At 47.9% G+C, this 25,136-nt stretch overlaps 1 protein-coding gene and 1 long non-coding RNA gene across 13 annotated transcripts in view; one reads left to right on the forward strand and one right to left on the reverse strand.

Moving 5' to 3' along the window:
- SYT9 (synaptotagmin 9) overlaps positions 1-25,136 on the reverse strand; it is a 208,754-nt gene that overhangs the window by 17,180 nt on the left and 166,438 nt on the right. Inside the window, exon 7 of one of the 11 annotated variants that reach the window (XM_086340295.1) lies at positions 4,778-5,128. The exons of 7 other annotated variants lie outside the window; for them this stretch is intronic. In XM_086340295.1, the coding sequence (XP_086196421.1) occupies positions 4,814-5,128 (315 nt within the window). In that variant the 3' untranslated portion in view covers positions 4,778-4,813. Of the gene's footprint in view, positions 1-4,777; positions 5,129-6,485; positions 23,391-25,136 lie in introns of those variants that run through there. 3 more of the 11 variants (XM_086340300.1, XM_086340294.1, XM_086340296.1) reach the window with 3 other exon arrangements.
- LOC147357831 (uncharacterized) lies at positions 83-15,366 on the forward strand. 2 transcript variants are annotated; one of them, XR_015142111.1, is made up of 2 exons: positions 83-2,365; positions 4,716-15,366. It is a non-coding gene; the product is annotated as an uncharacterized LOC147357831 (long non-coding RNA). The 2 variants fall into 2 exon arrangements; XR_015142112.1 differs by having other exon boundaries at positions 5,307-15,366.

Genomic DNA, 25,136 nt, shown 5'->3' on the forward strand with positions numbered 1-25,136 from the left:
CCTCGAATTCCAAGAAACTTCCCTCAACTCTTACAAAAAGTCCCAAGCTAGTTCCATTTGTTTTCTATTATCTAAACAGAACTTCAACTAGAGGAGGAGGTTCTAGGTATGCATGTCCTGCCATATCCCAACCTGCCCGAAGCCCACGAGGCTCTCCACAGCCTGAGCCAGAAGCTGCCGTGTCAGGGGGTGAAGCCATGCCCTGCACGAGGTGGGGCTGAGAGTTACTCCTGCAGTCTGCAGCTGGGCAGTGCTCGTCACCTGCAGGTCCCAGTGCCCCCTGTCCTAACTGTTCTCACTTCACGGTTCCAGTCCTGTGCTAGGACTTCCACGTGCCTGACTCTGGAGGTCCCACCACCCTGCCTGCCCCTGCCAGCCTGGCAACCTGTCCCTGGCACAAGTCCCGCACCAGCATCCCGTCAGCTACCCATCGTGCACCGCTCTCTGAGCCTTTCTTCCCTGTTCCCACTCTCACTTCTCTCCTCCCCTCCTCGTGTGGCTTCGGTCCCCTCGACCCCCAACTCCCAAGCTGGGGCGTGCTGGGTGAGGAGATGCGAGGTGATGTGAGCAGTGCCGCTTCCCTGTCCCTCAGTCTGTCTCCCAGCCTCCTCAGGACTCACGAGCACTTTCCCCACCACTCAACTCTGCTTTCCTTTGATTGGTTCCACTCTGGGCTAGGTTCAGCTACTGTGATGGCAAGACTGCCGCTGACTGCTCCACACTGGCAACCTCACAGCTGGGTCCAGTGGAAAGACGTGACTCCTCCTGACAGTTCCAGCCAAACTCCCGGCCCTTAACTGGGTCACGGGGCTGCCCTGAACCAGCTCCTGATTTGTTGGGTGGACACAGACCAGGCACACATGGAGCGGAGGGTGAGGCCAGGTCTACCCAAACCACAAGGACAGAGGGAAGTGGGTAGGTCCTCAAGAGAAACGGGGTTCTGCCAGAAGAGAGAAGAAACACTGTAAGAAAGACCCTAAGTTTTCACTTCAGAGCTCTTCCTACTAACATAAATAGGGAACATCATGTTCCAATCTGAAGGAATTGAATCTTTGTAGCTACAAAGTTTAGCCTTATTAGAATATAACACTGAAAAACACATTTGTGGGAAAACCCCACAGAATATAACATGACTTCTAAAATGAAAAAGAGTATTCTATTAGCTTTTGGGTTTCTTTTAAAGGGGGCTTTCAGTTAATCGGTTTTACTACATACTGTTCACTGCACACGAGACCGGTTTTGAAAATTATGGTAACACTGAAGCAGATGATTTAGGCAGGGGACAGGGGTGTGGATGGGAAGAACCCCTGGAGGAGGACATGGCGACCCACTCCAGTATTTTTATCTGGAGAATCCCATGCACAGAGGAGCCTGGTGGGCTACAGTCCATGGGGTCACAAAGAGTCAGACACGACTGAGTGACTAAGCACAGCACAGCACAGGGGTGGAGACAAACAGCAGAAGCAAAACAACTGAAAGTAAATTAGCAAAGAACCTACATGATAAATCATCTGGGAATGTGAGGTTAAGGAACAGTGATCAGTGCCAGTGGGATGAAAACAAAAGAAATTTCTGGAGAGTTCTTAGGCGTTGTTTTGTTTTTACCATCTTCACTGAGCTGAATAACAACTGCACAGAAGGGAAAAAATCTTTTAGAACCAGCAGAGCTGACCAAGCATGTGAGAACTTGGCTGTACTGGACTGGTAGAGCTGTATCTTCTTCCAAGCTACAGATCTGCTGGGATATGAAGGTTTGTGCAAAAAAAATTTTTATAGGAAGAAGGTAGGAGAATAAAAAGAAGAGAGCAACTGAAATGGATATAGGTTACCCACTTCAACTTGATGCGAAGTGGTGAAGAGACAGCCTTCCCTAAGGTGTGCAGAGAGGTCCCCCCTCTGGATCCAGTCCAAATCGCCTTGGTTTCTATGCCCAAGAAGCAGTGACATGGACGAATACTCTGGTTTTAAAAGCTCTGTATGGAATCAGAAAGATCTATTTAAATCTGTATGCAGCAGGTTTTGCTGCAATAACAAGCAACCCCCAAATCTTAGCTGCTTTCAACAGTAAGTGTGTGGGTTGGCTACAGCTCTGCTGGGCTCAGCTGGACCTGGCTCCACACAGTTAGAGGTCTGTTTCTGGGTCTTATTGTTCTAGGACCCAGGGAATTCCCATGGCGCAGGCCAAAAGCTCAAGGAGTCAAACACAAATATGTGATACTTCTTAAAGCCCTCACCTGGAACTGTCACCCTGCCCATAGTCTACTGGACAATGAAGTCCCATGGCCAAGTCCAAGGCATTGGATATAAGGCCCTCGGGGAATGTGGACATGGCGCATGGCAACGGATGGATACGCCATCTGTTCCGGTAGGTCTGCTCTACCACTTACTTGCCTCTTGATGCTTGACAAGCTAGTTTGGTCTCAACTTTTTTCATCTGGGGAGACAATACCGTTTGCCTCACAGGGCATGGGTTAAATTAGATGACTTAAGTACAGCACTTAACACAGAGCCCCGGATGGAGCAGATGTTCCATGTGGGACAGCTAACGTCATCTTATTATTATTACTTTTTATATTTATTTATTTATTTGACTGCACCAGGTCTTAGTTGTGGCATGTGGGATCTAGTTCCCCGACCAGGGATCAAACCTGGGCCCCCTGCATTAGAAGCACAGAGTCTTAGCCACCGGACCCCCAGGGAAGTCCCTCGTCTTATTATTGATCCACGGTATCGGATTATAAGCAAGGCATGCCCGCTTGTCAGGAGCCCAGTGATCAGCACTGGAGAGAAGGTAGGACACAGGACTGGCAGGTTACGTGGGCACAGACCAGGGCAGCAGAAGAGGAGGTGGTGGGCAGGCAGGTGCCTAAGAGTTGAAGGTGGTGGTGGGGAGGCCAGGGGCACAGGAGACCCAAAGCGTGTGAACACAGGGTGATGAACACATGGATGTGCGGGTGAGAGGTGGCTCAGACAGCCTCGCAACAACTCTGGGAGAGCAGCTGGGCTGAGGGAGCTTGTGGTTTTATCTTCCCACCCCCAGGGCAGCCTGGTCACCCTAGAGAAGGCAGACTCTGACCCTCAGACCAAGCCTGCCGGGCCTCACGGCCCCGCCCTCCACCCTCACTGCCAGGCCTCATGGCCCCGCCCTCCACCCTCACTGCCAGGCCTCACGGCCCCGCCCTCCATCCTCACTGCCAGGCCCTGCCCTCCACCCTCACTGCCAGGCCCCGCCCTCCACCCTCACTGTGCAGCAGCCTCTCCTCTCTCTGCTGCCCGCACAGCCTGCCCCAGATGAACCCTACTCCCTTTGAACCATCTCTAACCCTCCTCTGGGGCTCCTAGCTGCTGTCCTTTCCATCCTTGATCTTTATCAAAGCTTCCATCCCGCTGTGCCCCCTAAGTCAATCCTTGTTTCTCCTGAGGTCTGTGCCCTCTGCTTTGACCTCTCAAACTCCCCTTCATCTCCTTTGCTCCTAACACCTTCTTGTAATACCGCTCATCTACCAGGGGCCTCTTGTGCTCTCACAGGGAACACCCCTAGCCGCCCCCTGCATCTGCTCTGCTCTGGTTTTCCCTTCCACCCCTGTCCCACACTAGGAACCAGGCCAGGGAGCTGTCCCACCTGGGTGCCAACTCGTCCCACTGTGACAACAGAGCCGGGCATATGGCAATGGTGGGGGTGAGGAGAGTGACTCAGATCTCTGGAAAAGCTGTGGAGAGGCAGCCTCTGACTCAGTATGCCCACTGCAGAACTATCTAGGAGGTGAGCTATTTATATGAAAGGTGAGCTATTTGGAGACAGTTCTTTGTGCTCTGCAGCAGAGGGGATTGTGCAACTTTATCAAATGATTTTAGTGAAGTCCAGAAAACAAAATCCATGTGCTGCACATCGTTGGAGACAGTGGGTACAGTTGGTATTTTCAGCATAGATTGAAGTGGGATAATCGCAGCATGAAACTGCAATAAATAAAGCACAGCAGTCTCGAGGGAGCTGGCACAAGCACATGAAGGGGATGTTTTCTCCTGTGGAACAGGAGGTGTGTGCTGCTACCCTGGTCTCTGCCATGTGGCCAGTGTGGCCGAGACTAGAGCTCTGAGTGGAGACGATAAGACCCCCCCCGGGGCACGCAGTGGTGCACACACCGCTCCTTTCACAAGAAACTTCAAAGGCAGTAATGCTTCCTGCAAGCCTTGGGCTAGGTCCCCGCACCTGAGCACAGCTTCCTTGCATGGCAAAGGCTGTTTGCAGAAGAGGTTTGAGACAGAGGCTGGTGGTTCTGAAGCCCTTCCAGAGGCCACAGCCTCCTCTCCCTCCCGTCCTCCCTCCCTGCTGCCTCTCCTTCTCGCACTTCCTCAGGTTGACAAGCAAAGTTACAAAATCATCTTGAAATGTGGAATCTCCCAAAATTTACGGGACCCTGAAAACCCAGCTGTTTTTCCTTTTCTGAACTGCCGAGACTTTTCCTAGAAGCCTTTCCAGAGCTGGAGATCCCATGCTGTTGGTCAAAGCATTAGATGTTGTCAGTGCGGTTTTCCATCTACCTTTTCATCCAGTAGAAGTTAAAACATGAAAACTTCCAGAAGCACGCAATGAGTGTCAGTGAACGACCCCCACCTAGGAGTCAGGAAAGGGGCACCTGAGGCTGAGCATGTGGGAACCTGGGCCCCATTTCCCTGCCTCCTGTATTCCCTCCATCTCTCTTTCTCTCCTTCAGCCAATACTGAGCACCTCCTCAAGAGCTGGGGATCTACACAAGGCTTGAGGGATTCAGAGACACAGGAGATTCCATCTCTGCTCCCAGGGAACTCACGTCTAATCAGGGAACTCGTGTCTAATCAGGAAAACAAACACAAAGACAGTGTAGCCTTCGGGAGCGATCATGTGGGTATTCACACAGAGAAGAGGGTAAGGACAATAACAACGCGGTGGTAAGTCACTAAGTCGTGTCTGACTCTTACAAGCCCATGGACTGCAGCCTGCCAGGCTCCTCTGTCTGTTAGATTTCTCAGGCATGAATACTGGAGTGGGTAGCCATTTCCTCCTCCAGGGGATCTTCCTGACCCAGGGATCAAATCCGAGTCTCCTGCATTGCAGGCAGATACTCTGCTGCTGAGCCACCAGGGAAGCCTGCAATAACCACAGCTATTAGGTTGGTGCAAAAGTAATTTCTGTTTTGCATTGTTGACTTTACTATTTGATACTGAAATACATTTGTAAATAAAATTGGTTATATTATACATCATTTTAATGTCATTTCTTGCTTGTTTGCTAATGAATTATTACTTGCTGTTTAGATGTATTTTAGACTATGGAAATAATGTTAGACTGAAAGCAAATTTGAGTGATTTTCTTATTCGAGTTCAAATGGGTCATAACGCAGCACAAACAGCTTGCAACATCAACACGGCATTTGGCCCAGGAACTGCTAGCAGGACATACAGTGCAGCGGTGGTTCAAGAAGTTTCGCAAAGGAGACTAGAGCCTTAATGATGAGGAGTGCAGTGGCTGGTCATCCAAAGCTGACGACCTACTGAGAGGATCATCAAAGCTGATCATCTTACAACTACACAAGAAGTTGCCCAAGAACTCAACGTCCACCATTCTGTGGTTGGTTGGCATTTGACGCAAATTGGAAGCTGAAAAAGTTCAGCTAAGTGGGTGCCTCGAGACCTGACCAAAAACAAACAAAACCATTGTTCTGAAGTGTCATCCTATCTTATTCTATGCAACAACAACAAAACATTTCTTGATTGGATTGTGATATGCAATGAAAAGTGGATTTTATAAGACAACTGGTGATAACCAGCTCACTGGCTGGACCAAGAAGAAGCTCCAAAGCACTTGCCCAAACCAAACTTGCACCAGAAGAAGGGTCACAGTCACTGTTTGTTGGTCTGCTTCTGCTCTGAAATCCACTAGTTTTCTGAATTCTGGCGAAACCATCACATCTGAGAAGTGTGCTCGGCAAATCGATGAGATGTACGGAGAACTGCAACGCCTGCAGCCAGTGTTGGTCAACGGAAGGGCCCAATTCCTCTCCACGACAACACCCGGCCACATGTCACACAACCAACATTTGAAAAGCTGAACAACCGAGGAACAAAGTTTTGCCTCATCTGCCATATTCACCTGACCTCTCACCTACTACCACTTCTTCAAGCATCATGACAACTTTCTGTAGGAAAAAACGCTTCCACAACCAGCAGGACACAGAAAATGCTTTCCAAGAATTCATCAAATCCTGAAGCATGGATGCTACAGGAATAAATAAGCATTTCTCATTGGCAAAATGTGTTGATTGTAATGGTTCCTATTTTGGTTAATAAAGACGTGTTTGAGTCTAGCTGTAATAATTTAAAATTCAGGATCTGAAACCATAATTATTTTTGCACCAATCTAATGATATCTTTTAAGTTTACACTAGTACTATGCTCTCTTGTAAATGCTTTATATTTACTAACTTAATTCTTACAACTTTAGAAAGTAGTTGAAAATAAGCTCTTTACAATTTTTCCAACAATAACAATGAATCTGAAGATGGGATATCTGGCTTTGTCACAGCACTGTTGGGAGCCTTTCATTTCCTCTGCAGCCCTGGCTCGGGGCTGGGCATGGCTGTAAGATGAGATGGGTGCCCTCCAGGTCAGTCTGGCACCTGGATGATGCTGTGCTGGGAGCTGGTTCCCAGCTTGGGGCTGCCACACAGTTACTGCTCTTGCTGGGGCAAAAGCCAGCCCTGAGGCCAATTTCATACCAGCCAGAGTGGGGCTTTTTTTAGCACCCTCAGGGGAAAGAGCCCATGGTATGAGCAGGAGGGCAGGATGGGCGGAGTCTGACACTGGCCAGGGGGCTGCTGCAGTAGTCTGGAAGAGTCGGCACCCAAAGAGGGGACCTGCCCAGTGCCCTAGAGTATAGCCAGTGTCTCTGGGATCCCAGCTTTAGGCACAGGTGTGAAGAGCTGGTATGGCCCAAGAGAAGCTGTCTTTCAGGCATCAAGAGGCAGGGAAGCAATTTCAATCCTGTGGATCTTAGCCCTGCAAAGCTGCTCTGCATGTCAATGAAGAACAGAAAGTAGCTTAAGACAGAAACTTGAGGCATAATTGTGTGCAACTGTGAGCCCACAAAAACATCCGAGAGTGACAGAAAAGGCCGTCAGAGGTTTGGGAGGGATGCAGGCTTGTTCAGGGAATCAGCAGGGCAGTGAGGTCAGATTTCTGGAGAAGCACAGGGGCAGCAGCTGAGGGAGGGCAGGATCAGAAAGGACGGGTTCTGAGAGCAAGGGACTCCGGGGTGGGTCACCATGGAGGTCAGGGTTGGAGAAGCAGCAGCTGTGAAGTCCAAAGCTGGAGCCACACGCTCTCAGAGGCCACTGGACCCCGCGGCAGCACATTTTTGGACATTCTGGTTCTCCCTCTGCTTTTCTCCTTCCCCAGTACCCACTGTATGCTACGGAGCCTAATGATTCCAATTTCCCTAGCACCCATTAAATGTCAGACAATGTGTGTTGAACATGTTACATTATTTTCTCATGCTTAAGTCTCTCAACAGCTCCACTAGGCAGGGCCCATTATTGTATCATCAAAAAGCTGAATACTCTGAGGCATGGAGAGGTTCAAAGACTGGCTTAAAGACACACAGCTGGAAAGTGGGAGAACAGAAACGTGAGCCCAGGGGTCTGACTCCAGAGCCCCCACTTCTAAATATCACAAGCTTCTGGTTCCCACAGTGAAAAGCCCTCATCCCTGCCACTGAGCTAGGGGGTGGTGGCCCAGGATCCTTGCAAAATCCCAGCAGGGGATGCTCCTGGAAGCCTCTTGGCAAACAAAACACCGAGCCTTCTGCCCCCAGGTTCCTCGAGGTCCCAGTGAAATCCTGCTCTGCACAATCACAGGGAGATGAAAGGCATGGCCCACAGCGCCTCCTGCCCTCCTGCGGCAGGACCGGGGGAGACAGGACAGCCGACATGGAACTTCCCTGGGTTCTGCCTCCATGGGAAAGCACACACGTGGACCTCTGCTGGCTCTGGAAATGGGGCAATTTTTCACTTAAAACCATCTGCAAACAAACTTCAGAGCCTTCAAAATTATACATTCACAGATCATTTCTAGACTCTGGAATAGGATTAGATGGTAATGATTTAATTGATGGTTAAGCGTGTAGATAAAATGAATGTGCTGAATCCTTTCTGTAATTATCTCTCCAAGGAGCCCCAGCAGCTATAATTACTGTCTGAGGCCAAAATTACAAACCAGCTGTTGTTTTAAGCAAAATGTGCTGCAGTCCCTGCTGGATCTTTGAGTAAAAGTTGGTCACTCCCAGCCCAGGGCCCACTAGGCCCACTCACTGAAGTCCAGCCCTGGCAGAGGCTCCTCTTCCAAACCTCAGGAGCATGTCCTCCCGGTGGTTGCTCTGCATCCCGGGCCTCACTGCATGCTGCTCTCTCTTCTTTGCTGCTGGTGATTCTTCCTCCTGCCCCTTCTTTATCAGGAAGATTCCTCAGATCAGCCAGCTCACACTGATCTACTCCTGAAAGCAGGCTGAACAATGGGGAGCCCTTAAATCTCAGCTCAGGGAGGATGGCGGAGCTCTCCTTGTGCTGGAGGTTAACCCATGGGGTCACTACAACTCAGGTCTACACCCTGTTGGTGGCCATACACCAACTTAAGTTATAAATCCACTTCTGGCTACAGAGAACCAGGACAGCTGTCTCTATTGATAAAATGAGCCCAATCACGATTAAACTCCTTGCAGAAATTTAAGCTCTTGATGCAGAATTCATGTATTAATTCAACAACCACCACAGAATTACTCAGTACATCCTGTATATGCTAGGTGCTGTGTGGAAGATTGGGATATCCTGGTGAACAGAGCAGACGTAGCCCCTGCAATACTGGACTGTGGCTCTTGAATTGTTCTCGACTCGACGAGGAATCTGGTGAAGGTCCCGGTCTGCAGTTTCATACATGTGGATCTGTATCTGGACAGGAAGTAGGTGGGCAGAAGAGGCTGCGGTGGGTGTGCTGCAGGTGAGGGGTGAACACTGGAGCTGCTGATTTCAGCAGAGATCATGGGAAACAGGGAGAAGGAAATGGCAACCCACTCCAGTATTCTTGCCTGGAGAATCCCAGGGACAGGGGAGCCTGATGGGCTGCCGTCTATGGGGGTCACACAGAGTAGGACACGACTGAAGCGACTTAGCAGCAACAGCAGCATGGGTAACAATGGGCTTGGGTCTCTGCAGCCACTTTCATCATTCAGCACTTCCTGAGATGCCTACTGTGTGCACGGGCAGTGCGCCTCTGCGGTTCATCTCTTCTACTCTATGGACTCCATGCCCTGTTCTTGTAGGGCTCTTACTAGGTGTGAACAAGACAGAATATGGCACCAGGGAACACTGATCCAAAGCTTCTATCAATCTAATGATCTACCTATGTAGACATCCTGAGCTGGACTGCAAATTCCATGGGGGATGGCATCAGCATTTTCCCATTGTATCCTCAGTGCCTGGCAGAATGTTCACCACCTGCTCAGAAATATTTGGTTTATGAATGAAAACAAACCTTCAAATGCTAGGGAGAAAGAAGGCGGATGTGACCAACACGTTCCACTAGTTGGGGGGATGGTCAAAGGTCCCCAATTCCACTTCAAGGGGAAGGATTTTGTCAGGTGAAAGTGCAAGGCAGAGGAGTCTGTGGAATGATAAGCAAATCCAGGCTTCACAGGGGTACTCCAGAATTCATTCACTCCACTCCCATTCATTTATATTCGTTCATTTCCCCTCTGTCTGTTCACCTTCCCTCAGTAGACCATGTGCTTACGCAAGGCAAGCTTCACCTACTTGTATCACCGAATCCTTTGTCCACACATCACATCTATAGAGGGGCCCTACATAAGTGTTTGTTACTGTTGTTCAGTCACTAAGTCGTGTCTGACTCTTGTGCAACCTCATGGACTACAGCCTGCCAGGCTTCTCTGTCCATGGGATTTCTCAGGCAAGAATACTAGAGTGTATTGCCATTTCCTTCTCCAGGGGACTGTCCTGACCCAGGGATCAAACCCTGTCTCTTGCATTGGCAGGCAGATTCGTTACCACCAAGCCACCTGGGAAGACCAAGTGTTTCAGTTCAGTTCAGTCGCTCAGTTGTGTCCGACTCTTCGCAACCCCATGGACCACAGCACACCAGGCCTCCCTGTCCATCACCAACTCCCAGAGTTTACTCAAACTCATCTCCATTGAGTCGGTGATGCCATCTAACCATCTTATCCTCTGTCGTCTCCTTCTCCTCCTGCCTTCAATCTTTCCCAGCGTCAGGGTCTTTTCAAATGAGTCAGCTCTTCACATCAGGTGGCCAAAGTATTGGAGTTTCAGCTTCAATATTAGTCCTTCCAATGAACACTCAGGACTGATCTCCTTTAGGATGGACTGGCTGGATCTCTTTGCAGTCCAAGGGACTCTCAAGAGTCTTCTCCAACACTACAGTTCAAAAGCATCAATTCTTTGGCGCTCAGTAAGTGTTTAAAAATCAGCCTATCAATGAAGCTATCAGAGTACTGAAGTCACCTGCAGTGACATTAATGGCCAGGGGAGGGCAGCAGAGGGTAGCAGAGCTGATGGCAGAGGCCCAAGGAAAGGGCTATCTTCTCTTAAATCACTAAGATCCTATTGAGTTCAGTTCAGTTGCTCAGTCGTGTCCAACTCTTTGCGACCCCATGGTCTGCTGCACACCAGGCTTCCCTGTCCATTACCAACTCCCGGAGTTTGCTCAAACTAACATCCATCAAGTCAGTAATGCCATCCAACCATCTCATCCTCTGTCGTCCCCTTCTCCTGCCTTCAATCTTTCCCAGCATCAGGGTCTTTTCAAATCAGGTGGCCAAAGTATTGAAGTTTCAGCTTCAGCATCAGTCCTTCCAATGAATATTCAGGACTGATTTCCTTTAGGATTGACTGGTTTGACCTACTTGTAGTCCAAGGAACTCTCAAGAGTCGTCTCTAACACCACAGTTCAAAAGCATCAATTCTTTGGTGCTCAGAGTTCCAACTCTCACATCCATGGGGACTTCCCTGGTGGCTCAGACGGTAAAGCATCTGCCTACAATGCAGGAGACCCAGGTTCGATCCCTGGGTCAGGAAGATGCTCTGGAGAAGGAAATGGCAACCCACTCCAGTACTCTTGCCTAGAAAATTCCATGGACGGAGAAGCCTGGTAGGTTACAGTCCATGGGGTTGTAAAGAGTCACACACGACTGAGCAACTTAGCTTCACTCACATTCAAACATGACTACTGGAAAAACCAGAGCTTTGACTAGATAGACCTTTGTCAGCAAAATAATGTCTCTGCTGTTTAATATGCTGTCTAGGTTTGCCATAGCTTTTCTTCCAAGGAGCAAGTGCCTTTTAATTTCATGGCTGCAGTCACCATCTGCAGTGATTTTGGAGCCCAAGAAAATTAAGTCTGTCACTGTTTACATCGTTTCCCCTATTACCCGTAAGTCCTATTACTTTATTATTACCCATAGGTTCTATTGCCCATGTGAATATCAGGGGAGAGCATAACGACTGGAGAAAACTTCTGACAGAAGTCCAGTGAATCCCAGGATAGTAAAGAGATGGGTCAGTTTGAGCAGGGAGCTACAGAGGCTGGTGGCCAGTGCTGGGGTTTGTGTGGAGATGTGCTGAGGCCAGCATCACAGGTGAAGTATGTGGTCTAGAGCCGCAGTGCTGGCAGCACAAGCCCTGTGCTGAGCGTCCCTGGGAGCCTCAAACCTACCCCCAGTCTCATCCTTAAGGTGACAAATGTCCTGAAAGTTGGGTCTGATACCATCTTCTACTCTAGTTTGGGCTCAAGAACAGTGGGAAGGAAGGCTAAGACCAGACCCAGCTAGTTTTGTCAAGGATGCTCTCAAGGCTCATCCCACCCCCAGGTGTGGGCCTTAGAAGACCTGGGGCCTTGGAAGAAGGGCCCTCTCAGTGGATTTCCCCTGGAACACAGATTGCCAGGTCTGCTGGTCTTAGACCAGCAGGTGAGCTTTGGTCCAAACTTGATCTTCTGTCCTGGCTATGTTGGCTTGAGCCTTCTGGAACTGGCTAGAAAATCAGGAGGGCAGATGACAGAGCCCAGATTTGCAGACATGGGGGGAATGGTGGGGGTCACAGCTAGAAGGCTAGATGGACATCGCTGAGGGACAAGAGGACGGTGTTTTTGTCTGTCTGACGACTAGATTCTGACCCGGGTGGAAAACAATGTTCTCGAAACCAGGCGAAGGTCTTTGGGGCTTGGTGGATGTGATGTGGTCAGCTAACCCAGACGGTAGGGCATATGTCCCTGTGGGGTGCTCTGAGTATCAGTGGTCTTGGGAGTCCTTAGCCCAGGAGAATATGAGAAGACACATCCTGTTTGGTATTTAAACCAAAGAAATTTGCTGCATGAAGCTCACAGTGTCCCAGCAATGAAAAACCTGTGGCCTTGTATCAAGTACCTGGTTCTTTGAAGACGCTCAGCTTCCCAGAAGACAGAAGAACAGATTTCTAGGTTCAGTGCGTCGCTTAGGGAAGTGGATAAATAGGCAAACTTCATAATTCTAGACAGCAGAAGTGCTGCAGAGGGGCAGAAGCGGTGCTGAGAGGGACCCGGCAGAAAGAAAAAGGCAAGAGTGCATTTTCCTCCCTGTCTCTTTTCATCTTTTGTACATGTCCATGTAAAGTATCAGTAATTGAGTGTTTCTGTGAGTACCTCCCTTACTGTCATTTCTGATTGCACAGTCAGAATAGCATTCTGAAGAGCTTTTCAAATATTTCAAGTCTCTCCATCTAGGTTCCCAACAACAGAAGCCTTTATTTTTTCTTCTGAAGTTTTGAAAATCTTTATTCTAAAGCTGATGGGAGACTCTGACCATATCCAAACACCCCTTCACTGCCTTGGTCTCGTCTCTCTGATGACAGAGCAATTCTCCTAAGGTCTCATTACTTCTACTTTGCCAAACAGTTCTTGTTTTTCTACATATTTTCTTTTTCCTCCTTCATATTTTAATATATACTTTTTCTTACTGTCTACATTTATCAGAAGATGCCTGGTGAAGTCACTGTTAATGACCCATCCAGCACCCATCCCCCCTATTTCCTTCTTCCTAAGTGAACCCTGAATTTTTCAAGGTTGCTACCTCTCCCCACGAACCAAGGCATATCATGGAAAAGGTATACACTCCAGGGCTGGGCATGCTTTGCCCATGTATTCCCATTCCTTCGGCCAGTGACTGATTCAAAACTTGGCATACTTTTGACCATGACATACAAAAGGAAAGTCTGTTGGGGACTTGAGAATTTATTCCTTGCTCCTTAGTTTCAGGAAGTGCATTTTCACCTTTGTTTTCACACCTGGACACAATGCCTGGAAGTGCATCCACCTTTCTGCTAACCTGAAGACAGCAGCCTGGAAAGATCCCATGTTCTTGCCCCATCATTAGCTCCTGAATCTTCCAACCCTGATCCCTACCCACCTCTAACTCCTTAGCCAGGTGATACATTTTCTCATGGTTTAGTCCAGTTTGTGTCAGGATTTCTTTTTTTTTTTTTTTTTTAATTGAAGTATAGCTGATTTACAATATGAGTTTCAGGTATACAGCAAATGATTCAGCATTTTTACAGATTATATTCCATTAAAGCTTATTATAAGACAATGGCTCTAATTCCCTGTGCTATACAATATATCCTTGTTGCTTATCTATTTTATGCACAGCAGTTCGTATCTCTGAATCCCATATCCTTAATTTGCCCCCACTTTCCTCTGTTTGTTACATCAAAGGTATTCTGATTTATCCTGCCAGAAAAGCAACTCAAGCATGTGTCAGATCTTCCGTTTTCAACCAGTGAAGACTTCCAGGAAGACCTCCTCAGTGGGCTGCTCCTCACAGTGAGATTTTATCTTTGCGCTCATGCTTGGATTTGTTTCAGGAGAGCATCGCCTCCCTCTGTGATACTTCCATAGCGCGGCCATTTCTGCTAAGCCTCACGCACTTGCTTTGCAATGAGTCTTCAGCCTTCCATGCACAGCTTTCCAGACAGGCACAGCACATTAGTCTGCGTGTTTCTAAGCGGTCTGTTGACCTCCTCGGGTGTCTGCAGACAATGCTCTGGGTTAGTGTCTGTTTGCTGTGAGCGGTACACTGGGATACCTAAGGCCACTTACAGCTGGGCTTCTGGCCCTCCCTCCGGGGCACTGCCTGTCCTGAAACTCTTTTTTCTACCTTCCACTTATTATCATTTGTAGCAATTGGTTTCATGGGTTATCTGTTTTGTTCTTTACCTTCTAGTGAAGTGAAGTCGCTCAGTCATGTCCGACTCTTTGCGACTCCATGGACTGTAGCCTACCAGGCTCCTCTGTCCATTGGATTTTCCAGGCAATAGTAACGGAGTAGATTGCCATTTCCTTCTCCATTCTCCAACCTTCTGATATTCACTGTTAAATTGTCTTGATAAGAATAACTCATCAATCACCAGTCCTCCATGTCTTCATAAGATTTGCACTCTTGGCTAAGAATGATTTATTCTGGTACATTAAGCCAGGATTCTGAGCCTCAGCTAAACATCACCCTGATCTTTTTGGCAACTGTTGATGACCTCTGAGTTGTTCCTCAGTCTTCCAGAGTTCCTAAGGGCAGGGAGAGAAGTGATGGAGTGCCCGTGCTCTCAAGTCCTTCATCTTCCACCTCGAAATCACTGTGTCTGAAGACACATCTGTGTTTGCTCCTAGTGGGTTGTCTCTAACCAAGAGAAGCAATGAATTTGCCCAGTTTCAGCTGACTCTCCGTTATACCTTAGTTGCATCAGGAAGGCATCTTGCTCTCAGAACTTTGGGTCCCAAGCAGGGTCTTTTTAAGCTTCCCTCTAAGCAGCCTTCTTCACTCCCACGTTCTTAGGGCTTCTTCTTCATCTATGTTTCTCTTCCAGAGATTCTGGACTCCTCTCAATGGGGTAGAACTCATTTCTACTTGTGTTGTTAGGCTCATTCTTTTTTTTTTTATTCAGAGACATTCTCACCATTTTAAGGTTTCATCTTAAGCTAAACTGCAGCAAACGTTGTGAAAACAAACAGAGCAGCCCAAACCCACCATCCGTCAAATGCGCTCCTGGGCAGTCCATATGTGTCCTGCTCAGGCTGTGGGCTGCAAGGCAGAGACTCACTCAAGACAGCTCGATAAAAGGTTAGCTGGGTGGTGGTGGTGACTTATTGTAAAAGCACTCACGGGCAACAATGGAAATGGGTTCTCAGAGGTTCCCGAGCAGGAACCATGGTCAGAGGGCCCTGAGAAGAACCAGGCGTGAGGTTCGTTCTGGGCCCAAGGCAACCCCTGGAACATCAGCACCAGGCTTCTGGATCTTGTCTCTGGCCTGCTATTTTTTTAAATTTTGTATTGGAGTATAGTTGATTTACAATGTTGCCTTAGTTTCTGCTGTACAGCAAAGTCAATCAGTTATACATACACATGTATACACTCTTTTTGGTTCTTTTAGCACATAGGTTATTACAGAGGACTGACAAGAGTTCTCTGTTTTATATAGTAGGTCCTTTCTGGTCTGCAGTTAATGAGACTTCTCTGTTCTCTCTTCACCACTGGCTTCTTAATCCTCTACTGAGCAAGTATTTCCACTCACTACACTTTCAGTGTACTTATAATGTGATTTTTTTTCATATCCTATCAAGACCTCTAAAGCCTCCCTTAATTTCATGGTTCTGCTGATGCCTCATTTTCTTGATATCTACCAGGTTCAGAAGTAGTATTTAACTGACTCAGCCAATCTTTGGGGTCTCAGACTGTGTCATTTGTCACTGGGCAGCCCACAGACTGACTGCTGAGAGCATACGCCCCCAGGGATCCCATCACCTGGGGCCAGAGTTACCCTGTACAAACCCCAGTGGTCGGGACCATCTCTTCGACACATTAAGGGAGTGGAGCTGCGTGTGCATGTGAGGGGGCTGAGATGGGGCAGTGCTGTGAGTGGGGTCTAACACGTCCACAGCAGCCTTGGCAGGTAGAACCCAGCACTCCCGAGGCTCTCTTTCTATTAGCCCTCGGCTCCAATACAGACTCCCCTCACCTCCCTTTTCCTAGAACAGAGAGACCTTCTCACGTGGTTTAGATTCAGGTTACAGGTGAAGGTCTCCAGTGCTCATGAAACAACCACAATCACAGCGTGCCTTCTTCTGTATTGTGTGCATGTGCGGTTTTCCAATGGCCTGTATAATTTCTTCCATTCTCCCCCAGACCTTTGTCCTTTCTATTAAACTGTTTTTCAGCAGCTTCATCCTTCTGAACGTCTTGGGGTTTGTTTGATGGAAGCCATAAGGGCATAGCGAGTGTTTGCATTCTGAGTGGTGAGGGCTTGCCTTTCGCATCAACGCTGGACCCTTTAGGATTTTAGGATAAATGCTCAAAGACTGCCCACAGCTGGACTGGCTGGAGGTGAATGGAGGTGGGGACTGTGAATTAGAGAGGGGAGGAGAGCACTTAACAGGAAGAAGCCATCACATCAAGAGCTGACGCTGAAATCAGCGGTGAGGTCGAAGCAGAGGTGTGGCACGCCCATTCAGGTGTCAGAGCTGAGATAAGGGAGGCGTGCCAGATGACAGGGAGTGGGTCTCTGATCTGAGGGGTGTGCTGGCAAACTGCAGCAGTGGGAAGAGGTGGGCTTGTTCCAGACAACCTGATCAAAGTTGGTAACAGAGTAAGAGCAGCCTCTGCATGCTGCCAAAAGCCCAGCAGGATCCGGGTGGAGAGAGAGGCCCTTTCAAGGTTGAGCTGGGTTGGAAAAGTGCTGAGCTGCTTCCAGGACACCAGAGTGTGTGGTCAGTACATGGAGGAAACCTGGGGACCTGGACACGCAGGAAGAGGAGGCAGGAGGTCATCTGGGCCTCCATCTGGCGGCAGTGGGAAGGAGCACAGCATAGATGCTGGGTCCACACCTCCTATCCAGAGCAGCCCCAGGCTACTGCTAACCCTACCTGCGGAGTCAATCTGCTTCCCTAGACCACAGAGGTGAGACAGAGCCATATTGCGCCCAACACAGGGAAGGAACACCCTGGTGCTCAGTGAGAGGAGCTGGGCAGAGACCAGGGCCACGTGTTCCCCAGGTAAAGCCCACATGTTGGTCATGCCCTCTCTCCTGTCTCTTCCATTTTTCCCTCCCTATTGGCCTCTACCTCAGCTTATAAAAATGCTCACATTTCTTGCTTCTGAGAAACAAAATCCTGCCCTCAAAATTCTTCACCCTTTTCTAGCGACTGGCCTGACTTGCCTTCCCCTTTCAGCCAAGAGCTGTCCGCATTCATTAATTCCTCAGGCTGTGTCTGTCTTCTGCCTGGACGCCCCCAGACACCATGGCTCTGCTGATGCTGCCCTGCTCTGGGGATGGGAGACTGCGGACACATACCCTTGGGGGAGCCTGCCCAGCCCTCCTGGGCACAGTGGACCACCGGAATGTGCTCTCTTCCTCTAAACAATTAAGGAATCTGAAGGGGAACAGAGGAATGGGGCACAGTGTTGAGGAATGGTTTCAAAGTATCGCAGAATTTAATCTGTAGTTGGTATGAACAGATTTTGTCCTGGCTGCCCTGTGACCTCTCTTAGTGGGACCCTGTCTCCTGTGCCTCTCTTCAGTCCTTGCTCCCCGACTCCTCATTCATAGGACATCCATCTGTCTGAGTGCCCTTCATGACTGCTGTTCCAGAATTTTCTTTTTTCAATTCTCACTCTTGGCCTCAGCAGGGAGAGGGCTGTTAATAGGAAGTGCCTGCTTGTCAGAATCCGGGTCCCCTCTCCTCACAGTGGGGTCACAGCAGAGTCAGAGACAAGAGCCACGTGACAAAATCTGCACCCTCCCTTAATTGAGGGAAAGCTTTGTTCTGAAAGCTCGGTGCTTTCTGACATGCTCTTCCCTGAGGGATGCGGGGCTTAAAATTCAGGCTAATTAACCTTTTGTCAGCGGATTACAGGCACTGGTGTTTTCATTTAAAGACTAGGTGAACCAATCTGCCTACTTTGTGTAGCTGTGGCCCAGAACAGAATTGGACTGGCTGTCTGTCAGCTCAGAGAAGGGTAGGAGGCAGGTGCACACACACACGTGTGTATGCGTGTATGCACGGACGTGTGAGAGAGGTGGGTGATTAGAATTGCAATATATCTTTCGGAAGAACATCTTGGGAGGTAATAATTTGTCAAATTCTATTGCTCTTAACACATACTGAACCTCTTTAATCTCCCCTCTTTCCTGTCAGCTCCCGCTTCCCTGACCCTTGCCCCAAACTTACCCTGTCCTTTCTCTGCAGTTCTGCAGATCAGTGGATGCTAGGACCATCCATCTGGCCAACTGAGAGGTCTGGTCATTGTCCTGAGCTCCTGCCTCTCCTGACCTCTCATAACCCTTTGCAAAGGCTTCCATTCCCACCCATCCCCTCTGGTTGTGCCCTCTCCAGGCCCGACACAACTCTTCTTAACCATTCCTGATCGTGCTTTTCCAGATAGGTGGTGTGATCCTTTTAAAACACACATTTGAGCATGCTCAGCTCTTCTTAAAATCACCCCAAAGCTCCTTTACTGCCTCAGTAGAAAGTTCAAATTCCTTATCACATCCTTCCCTTTCTGGCCTCATTTCTGTTCCCTGGATGTCAGTCATCCTGAACTCCGTGGTGTCCCAGGCACCAGCCCTTCTCTTTCATATCTTCAGGCCTTTGAATGTGCCTCCTACCTTCCTCCTTGAGATTCCTTTTCTTTTCCTCTTTGCTGAAAGGGAAGATTCCTATATATCTTCTAGACCCTGCCCTAGTGGGTCACCATGTCTCTCTGGTCATGACCCTTCTCCAACAGGTGGTTGGGAACTCTCTTATCTGTGCTCCCATAAAAATTTGACAACACTGATTACACAACTTGCTGTCAGACTCCATCAACTCCATGGAGGTGGGCCGTGCATTCTCAGACTTCTGACAGCAGCTGGCACCCGGGAGGAGTCAGGGAGTCAACTTGGAGCTAGCTACCTCAGGGAACTCTCTCATAGCAAGGAACACACATGTCGAATAAGAGTCGCCATTCCTTCCTTCTGTGGCTTTACTCAACCTTCTTCTTCAATTATAAACACACAGTTGGATGTCTCTGTGCTGTTTAATCATTGTAGGGGAAGCACAGCTCCAAACCAGAAGGTTATATTTGTGATAAAAATAATCTATTTGTGCACTTATGCAACTGTGGCAACAGAAACTCAGGCATGCAGCAACTGATACAGAAAAGCTCAAACCAAGGGACGGTGTTGTTTCCTGACAAACAGATGTGATGAAAAGTCTACAATTCCAGTTGTTTGGAGAAAATGCATTCTGGATGGCCCTAAACATGCATGCAGCTGGGGTTATGATTCCACACTTCCCTCTTAATACTCCCACACGGCATCAAAGTTCCACTGGCCTCTCTAAAAGTATATATCCTTTATTTCAGTTTTCCAGAGTGTAGATCATGACCCATCATTGGGTTTGTGAAATCAATTTAATGGTTGTGACCAGTATTCTTTTATCTTAATGGAATAATTTTTTCCCTAAATGCATCACATGCATATATACTATTTCACGAAACTTTTTTTTTTTTTAATCTGTGTGTTGTGATGCAAAATTTCCTTCTTACTGTAAATCATATCCAAAAGCACTAGGGGGCACACCGCTCTATTCCAAGGGAATCCTGAGAGTCCCTTGGATAGGAAGGAGATCAAACCAGTCAATCCTGAAGGAAATCAACCCTGAAAATTCATTGGAAGGACTAATGCTGAAGCTGAAGCTCCAAAATCTTGGCCACCTGATGCAAAGAGCCAACTCACTGGAAAAGACCCTGATGCTGGGAAGGATTGAAGGCAGGAGGAGAAGGGGATGACAGAGGATGAGATGGTTGGATGGCATCACTGACTCCATGGACATGAGTTTGAGCAAGCTCTGGGAGACAGTGAAGGACAGGGAAGTCTGGCATGCTTGCCGTTCATGGGGTCTCAGACTCAGACACAACTAAGGCACTGACCACCACCACCAACAGCAGCTCTAAGAGTCAGCTGTTGGCCCAGGGTCAGCTGTCAGCCCCCTCCCTTTAGACACTAATGCAGCCCAACTGGACTGGTCCGCTAGGCCGTTTAACTGGGTCACATCTCCCTCTTTGATTAAATGAATTTGTGCTCCTCAATTTCTGTCTGCTTTGAACATAGTAGCTCTTGCATTTATCTGTTTTATATATTCAATTTCCAAATTAGATTTGACTTCAGCAAAGAATTCAGGGGAAAAAGTGCCAAACTCCCAAAACTGCACAGCACTGTGGCGAGCTAGTAATTGAAACCTTTAGGCATATGCTTCAATTTGCTAAGAACTACCTTAAATTTATGTATCTATAGATGCATGTGAACAGCAGATTACAAATAATCTTGAACCCTCCTATGGACCCTCCAGTCTTAGAGTCAGATTCAGCAAGTTCTCGTATTACAATCCAAATGCAAATCCATGTCAATCCTACTGAAGATTCCCTGGAGCTGTGAAGGTGAACTTGTTTCCTGCCAGCAAAGCAGTCTAAATCTTATTTAAATGTCTTCTGTTTCCCTGCTGCCCTCCCTCCTCTTCTCCCCCAACATCCAACTCCTTCCCCTGTGCTTGGCTGCCCTCCACTACCTCTCCTCGCTCCAAACCTACTTTTCTCCAGCTTCTCCAACCACACGGAGGACCCCTTATAAAACCTCCCAACTCCACCCCACTCAGCAAGCACATCTCACTCAGCAAAACAGCCTTTCAGAAACACAGGCCACCTGATGGTCTCTGAACACGGAGGAGTGGTGATGGTGGGAGGGCCCATGCTTAAATTTAAAGCTCTTCTCTGGATGTGAATGGGCGAAGCTCTGAGTCTGGTCCAGATCTGTTTTCCTTCTCTTATAGCCCTGGTTCCCCATCATTCCCTGACTCATGGAGTCCTCTTCTAGACTCAACATCTGATCCACTAATCAAAGAGCTGCAGGTGTCCCTGTGTGCAATTGCTCAAGGACCCTCCTAAAGTTCAGAGCCACCCACCTCAACGACAATGCAGAGTTCAGTGACACTGCTATTATTAATTCTGTCCCTAGTTCCTGCTAAGGAGGAAGTCTAAACCCAGCAGAGGGGTCCTCTGGGCTCCAATGAACTCAAACACAACCTATAAAGACAGTGAAGGAAGCTACATCAGGGCTGGGGGGCTTCAGAAAATTTTTGTCTTGAAATGATAAGAGATACATCTTCTGGGCTGAGTAGTCCTTGAGGACTCCCATGTGATTCAAAAGTCTTTTTCTTTCCTATTATTCCCTTTCTTGCTTTCAAGCATCTCCTCTGGCAGCAGCAGCAGCTGGAGCTAAGAGCTATTCCTTCTAACAAAGTGCAGATTTCTCAAGGCCTCTCTGTTATTAACTCTTTGGTGCCTGCTGATGTGCGAGAGAAGCAGGACAAGAGGTGGAGAGGACGGGTGCGTGGTATGAGGACCAGACACATCAGTGTGGCTGAGGTGGTATCCCTGACTTCCTCTTACTATCCTGAGAGTGTAGAGTTCCCCTCTGAGTTACTAGTTCTTTTTCATCAAGGACCGCTGCATCCTCACTTCTGATATAGGACTTAATTCTAGGTGAGCCCACGCTTACTTGGTACTCTGGTTCCATATTTGAAGAGCAATGGAAGGGTCAGATTATTTTTAAGCAGTAGGATAAAAGCCATTAGTGCTCATAGTGGGAATGGACATTTCACATCTTTAAGGAACATACACTTTTTAATGCAAGTGAGAGATCAGACTGTTTCACCCCAGCTACTCATCTATGAAGACAATGTTGACTTGACCCTGCAGGCTAGAGAGGCAGAACTGTTGCTCCCCTGCCAGGCTTCAGGTCCTGTGATTATAATCTTCTCCTGCCAAGGGACCTGGGTTGTCAACTCATTCCTGGACTTTCTGTGCTGAATTGAGGGCAACTCCCACACCCTCACTTTTACCACTAGACTGAACTCCTGTTTAGATCTTACCCCAGTCCTGAAAGCTTGCCAGGAAGAGCCCTGCCATCATGCTCTATAACTCAGAAGCCCACTCTGATCTCTGCTTGGCTCTTGGTTTTTTAGTTAGAGGCTGGATCTATGGCCATAGTCATTGCCACTGGGGGGGCCTCATTCATTATCCTTGGATGGAAGCTTCCAGAAATAGGATGGGCGCACCAGACGCTCAGCCTCATATCTTGATGATGAACGCTGGAGACCCCTCTGCAGTCAGGCCAACCCCTCCCTGCCCATGCCCCTTGCACGAGGAGGTGCCGCCTGTTCCAGTTCAGTGCTGCTCCCCAGACGCCTGACTCAGTCAGCAAGGAGGGAGACGCAGAGGAGCCCAGCAAAGAGCATTCTGTTTAGATCCGCACCTCCCGTCCCCTTCGAGACTTCATTAAGCATTCTGCACAGGAAGGAAGACCTGGGATGTTTACATTGTTTAATTTTCATCAATCTTAATCCCTTCGGATGGCATTTGCTGTCTTGATTGATTTTATGACCTTTCTCTAGGAAACTTTTTCAACCTGGACACTTACTGTCAGTATGCACACTATTTAAGTAGCTCCACTCAGATCCTCAGCTACAGAGGGGGAAAAAACACACCTATGTTTTCCTGCTTCTCATTCACGACTGCTTCTCTTTTTGACAATATGAGCACAACTCATGACAGTCAGTGGATTGTTCAATGATTTGCAAAGTTCCCTTGCTTTTTAAAAGAAAATCCCCTTCCCTTATTTTTCAGCATTTCAATGATCAATGGCATCACATTTCATTCTGATCTTTATTTAAAATGGGCGTAGGGGAAGATGTGAAGGAAATGGCAACCCACTCCAGTAATCTTGCCTGGGAAATCCCATGGACAGAGGAGCCTGGTGGGCTACAGTCAATAGGGCTGCAAAGAGCTGGACAGGATTCAGTGACAAAACTACCATGGATTATGAACTTTTATGCTTTAACTTGTAAATAAAAATAAAATAAATAGGCATAGAATTAAAGATAATGATAGAGCTGCTAGAATATTATCATTAAAAGACTATAGATTTTCATTTTCATTCTAAACAAATGAACTGCAGTACATGGTAGTGAGGCAGGAGATCTATGGGTCCCAGGTTGAGCGCCTGGAGATATTCCAAGATAAAGAGGAGGAGGAGCTGAGCCCTGCCTAGATAAGAGATCACATATTTCTCACTCTTGAGGTCAAGGAGATCTTGCCGACTATACTTGAGCAGAAAGGCTCTTTGCAGGCAAAAAAGGGAGTGATGTCAGCCTACCCACAGGCCTCTTCACTAGATTCCATCTTGGCTAAGAAATGTACACGCACACTTGGGAGGACCCTGTGACAAACCAAACACAGACTCAGAACCAGGCAAAGCAAAATGATTGGCCGAAGGAAACCCAGAAAAAAATGCCCCATATTAGTCATCTGAACCTCCATGAGGGCACGACTCCCTCTCTGAGCCTGCCTTTATGTCTACCCATACGTACTCTTTTTCCTCCTAAGAAAGACTTTACTTGTTCCACTACTTTCAGTTTCTTTGTGGAAGTTAATTTTCTGCAAAGTTGTGTGGGCCAGGGCCTTGTTGCTGACCACTGGTGAAGTGGCTAGGATTAGGTACTCTCACTGACATGGCCTAACTTCAACCTCTGACCAAGTAACCAAAATCCTGCTTCAAGTCACTGCAGGTCGAGGCCACCTGAAATCAGTAGGAGACAGTCGTGTGACTGATCTTCAGTCCTGAGGAACTGGGCCTTTTTCAACCCAAGGGAGACATCATGAGACAGAGAGCTGCCCATAGGTACTTCAAGTCCACCCACGATTTGATTTTCCCTTTGGAAAAATAAGACCTAAGTACAACAGGAAAGCAGCTTTCCCCCTCACCTCATACAGCATTTGTGCGTCACTAAGAGCAGAGAGTCTTTCTTTTGGCCACAACTGTTCCAACACACAACATCAATCAAACACTGACAATCTGTTTCATTAGGAAAACTCTGTTGAATGAGTCATCATGTGCCACTTATTCTGGTAGGCACTGGACATTTCACAGTGAGCAAGACGGATGAGCTGATACCATGACAGCTTTGGGAATAGTGCTCTTCACTGCAAGGGAACACCAGCCGGGTGGGTGTTCACTTGTATCTCAGATATTTTCCATCTCAAGTAACAGAAATCCTATCTTGCAGTGCTTACAAAACAAAGGAAACTTACATGCTTATGTATTCAGAAAGGCCAGAGGTAGCATCATGTTCAGAAGAAACTTGATTCAGCAACTCAACCATATGGGGTCTGGATTTTTTTTCTCTCTCTAGTCTGCCACACATGGGTTGGCCTCACTCTAACCCTGGCTCCTCCAAAGGTCCAAAAGGGCTACAGCTGCTCCTAAGTTTGCGTAGGAATTTTGCTCCAAAGTTTTGGAGCAAACTTCAAAACTAAGTTTGCTCCAAAGTTTGCTTCTTTGTGTATATCCAACAAGAAAGACAGCGTATCTTTGTTCAAGCGTTCACAACAAATGCTGTGTAATACTCACTGACTGAATAAGCTTCAGTTCAGTTCAGTTCAGTTGCTCAGTCGTGTCCGACTCTTTGTGACCCCATGAATCGCAGCACGCCAGGCCTCCCTGTCCATCACCAACTCCCGGAGTTCACTGAGACTCACGTCCATCGAGTCAGTGATGCCATCCAGCCATCTCATCCTCTGTCGTCCCCTTCTCCTCCTGCCCCCAATCCCTCCCAGCATCAGAGTCTTTTCCAATGAGTCAACTCTTTGCATGAGAAGGCCAAAGTACTGGAGTTTCAGCTTTAGCATCAGTCCTTCCAAAGAAATCCCAGGGCTGATCTCCTTCAGAATGGACTGGTTGCATCTCCTTGCAGTCTAAGGGACCCTCAAGAGTCTTCTCCAACACCACAGTTCAAAAGCATCAGTTCTTCGGCGCTCAGCCTTCTTCACAGTCCAACTCTCAATCCATACATGACCACAGGAAAAACCATAGCCTTGACTAGACGGACCTTTGTTGGCAAAGTAATGTCTCTGCTTTTGAATATGCTATCTAGGTTGGTCGTAACTTTCCTTCCAAGGAGTAAGC

Source organism: Bos grunniens, chromosome 15 (assembly GCF_055505025.1).
Source record: "Bos grunniens cultivar Pamir isolate PY7600 chromosome 15, Bosgru_T2T1.0, whole genome shotgun sequence".
NCBI classification, from domain to species: domain Eukaryota; kingdom Metazoa; phylum Chordata; class Mammalia; order Artiodactyla; family Bovidae; genus Bos; species Bos grunniens.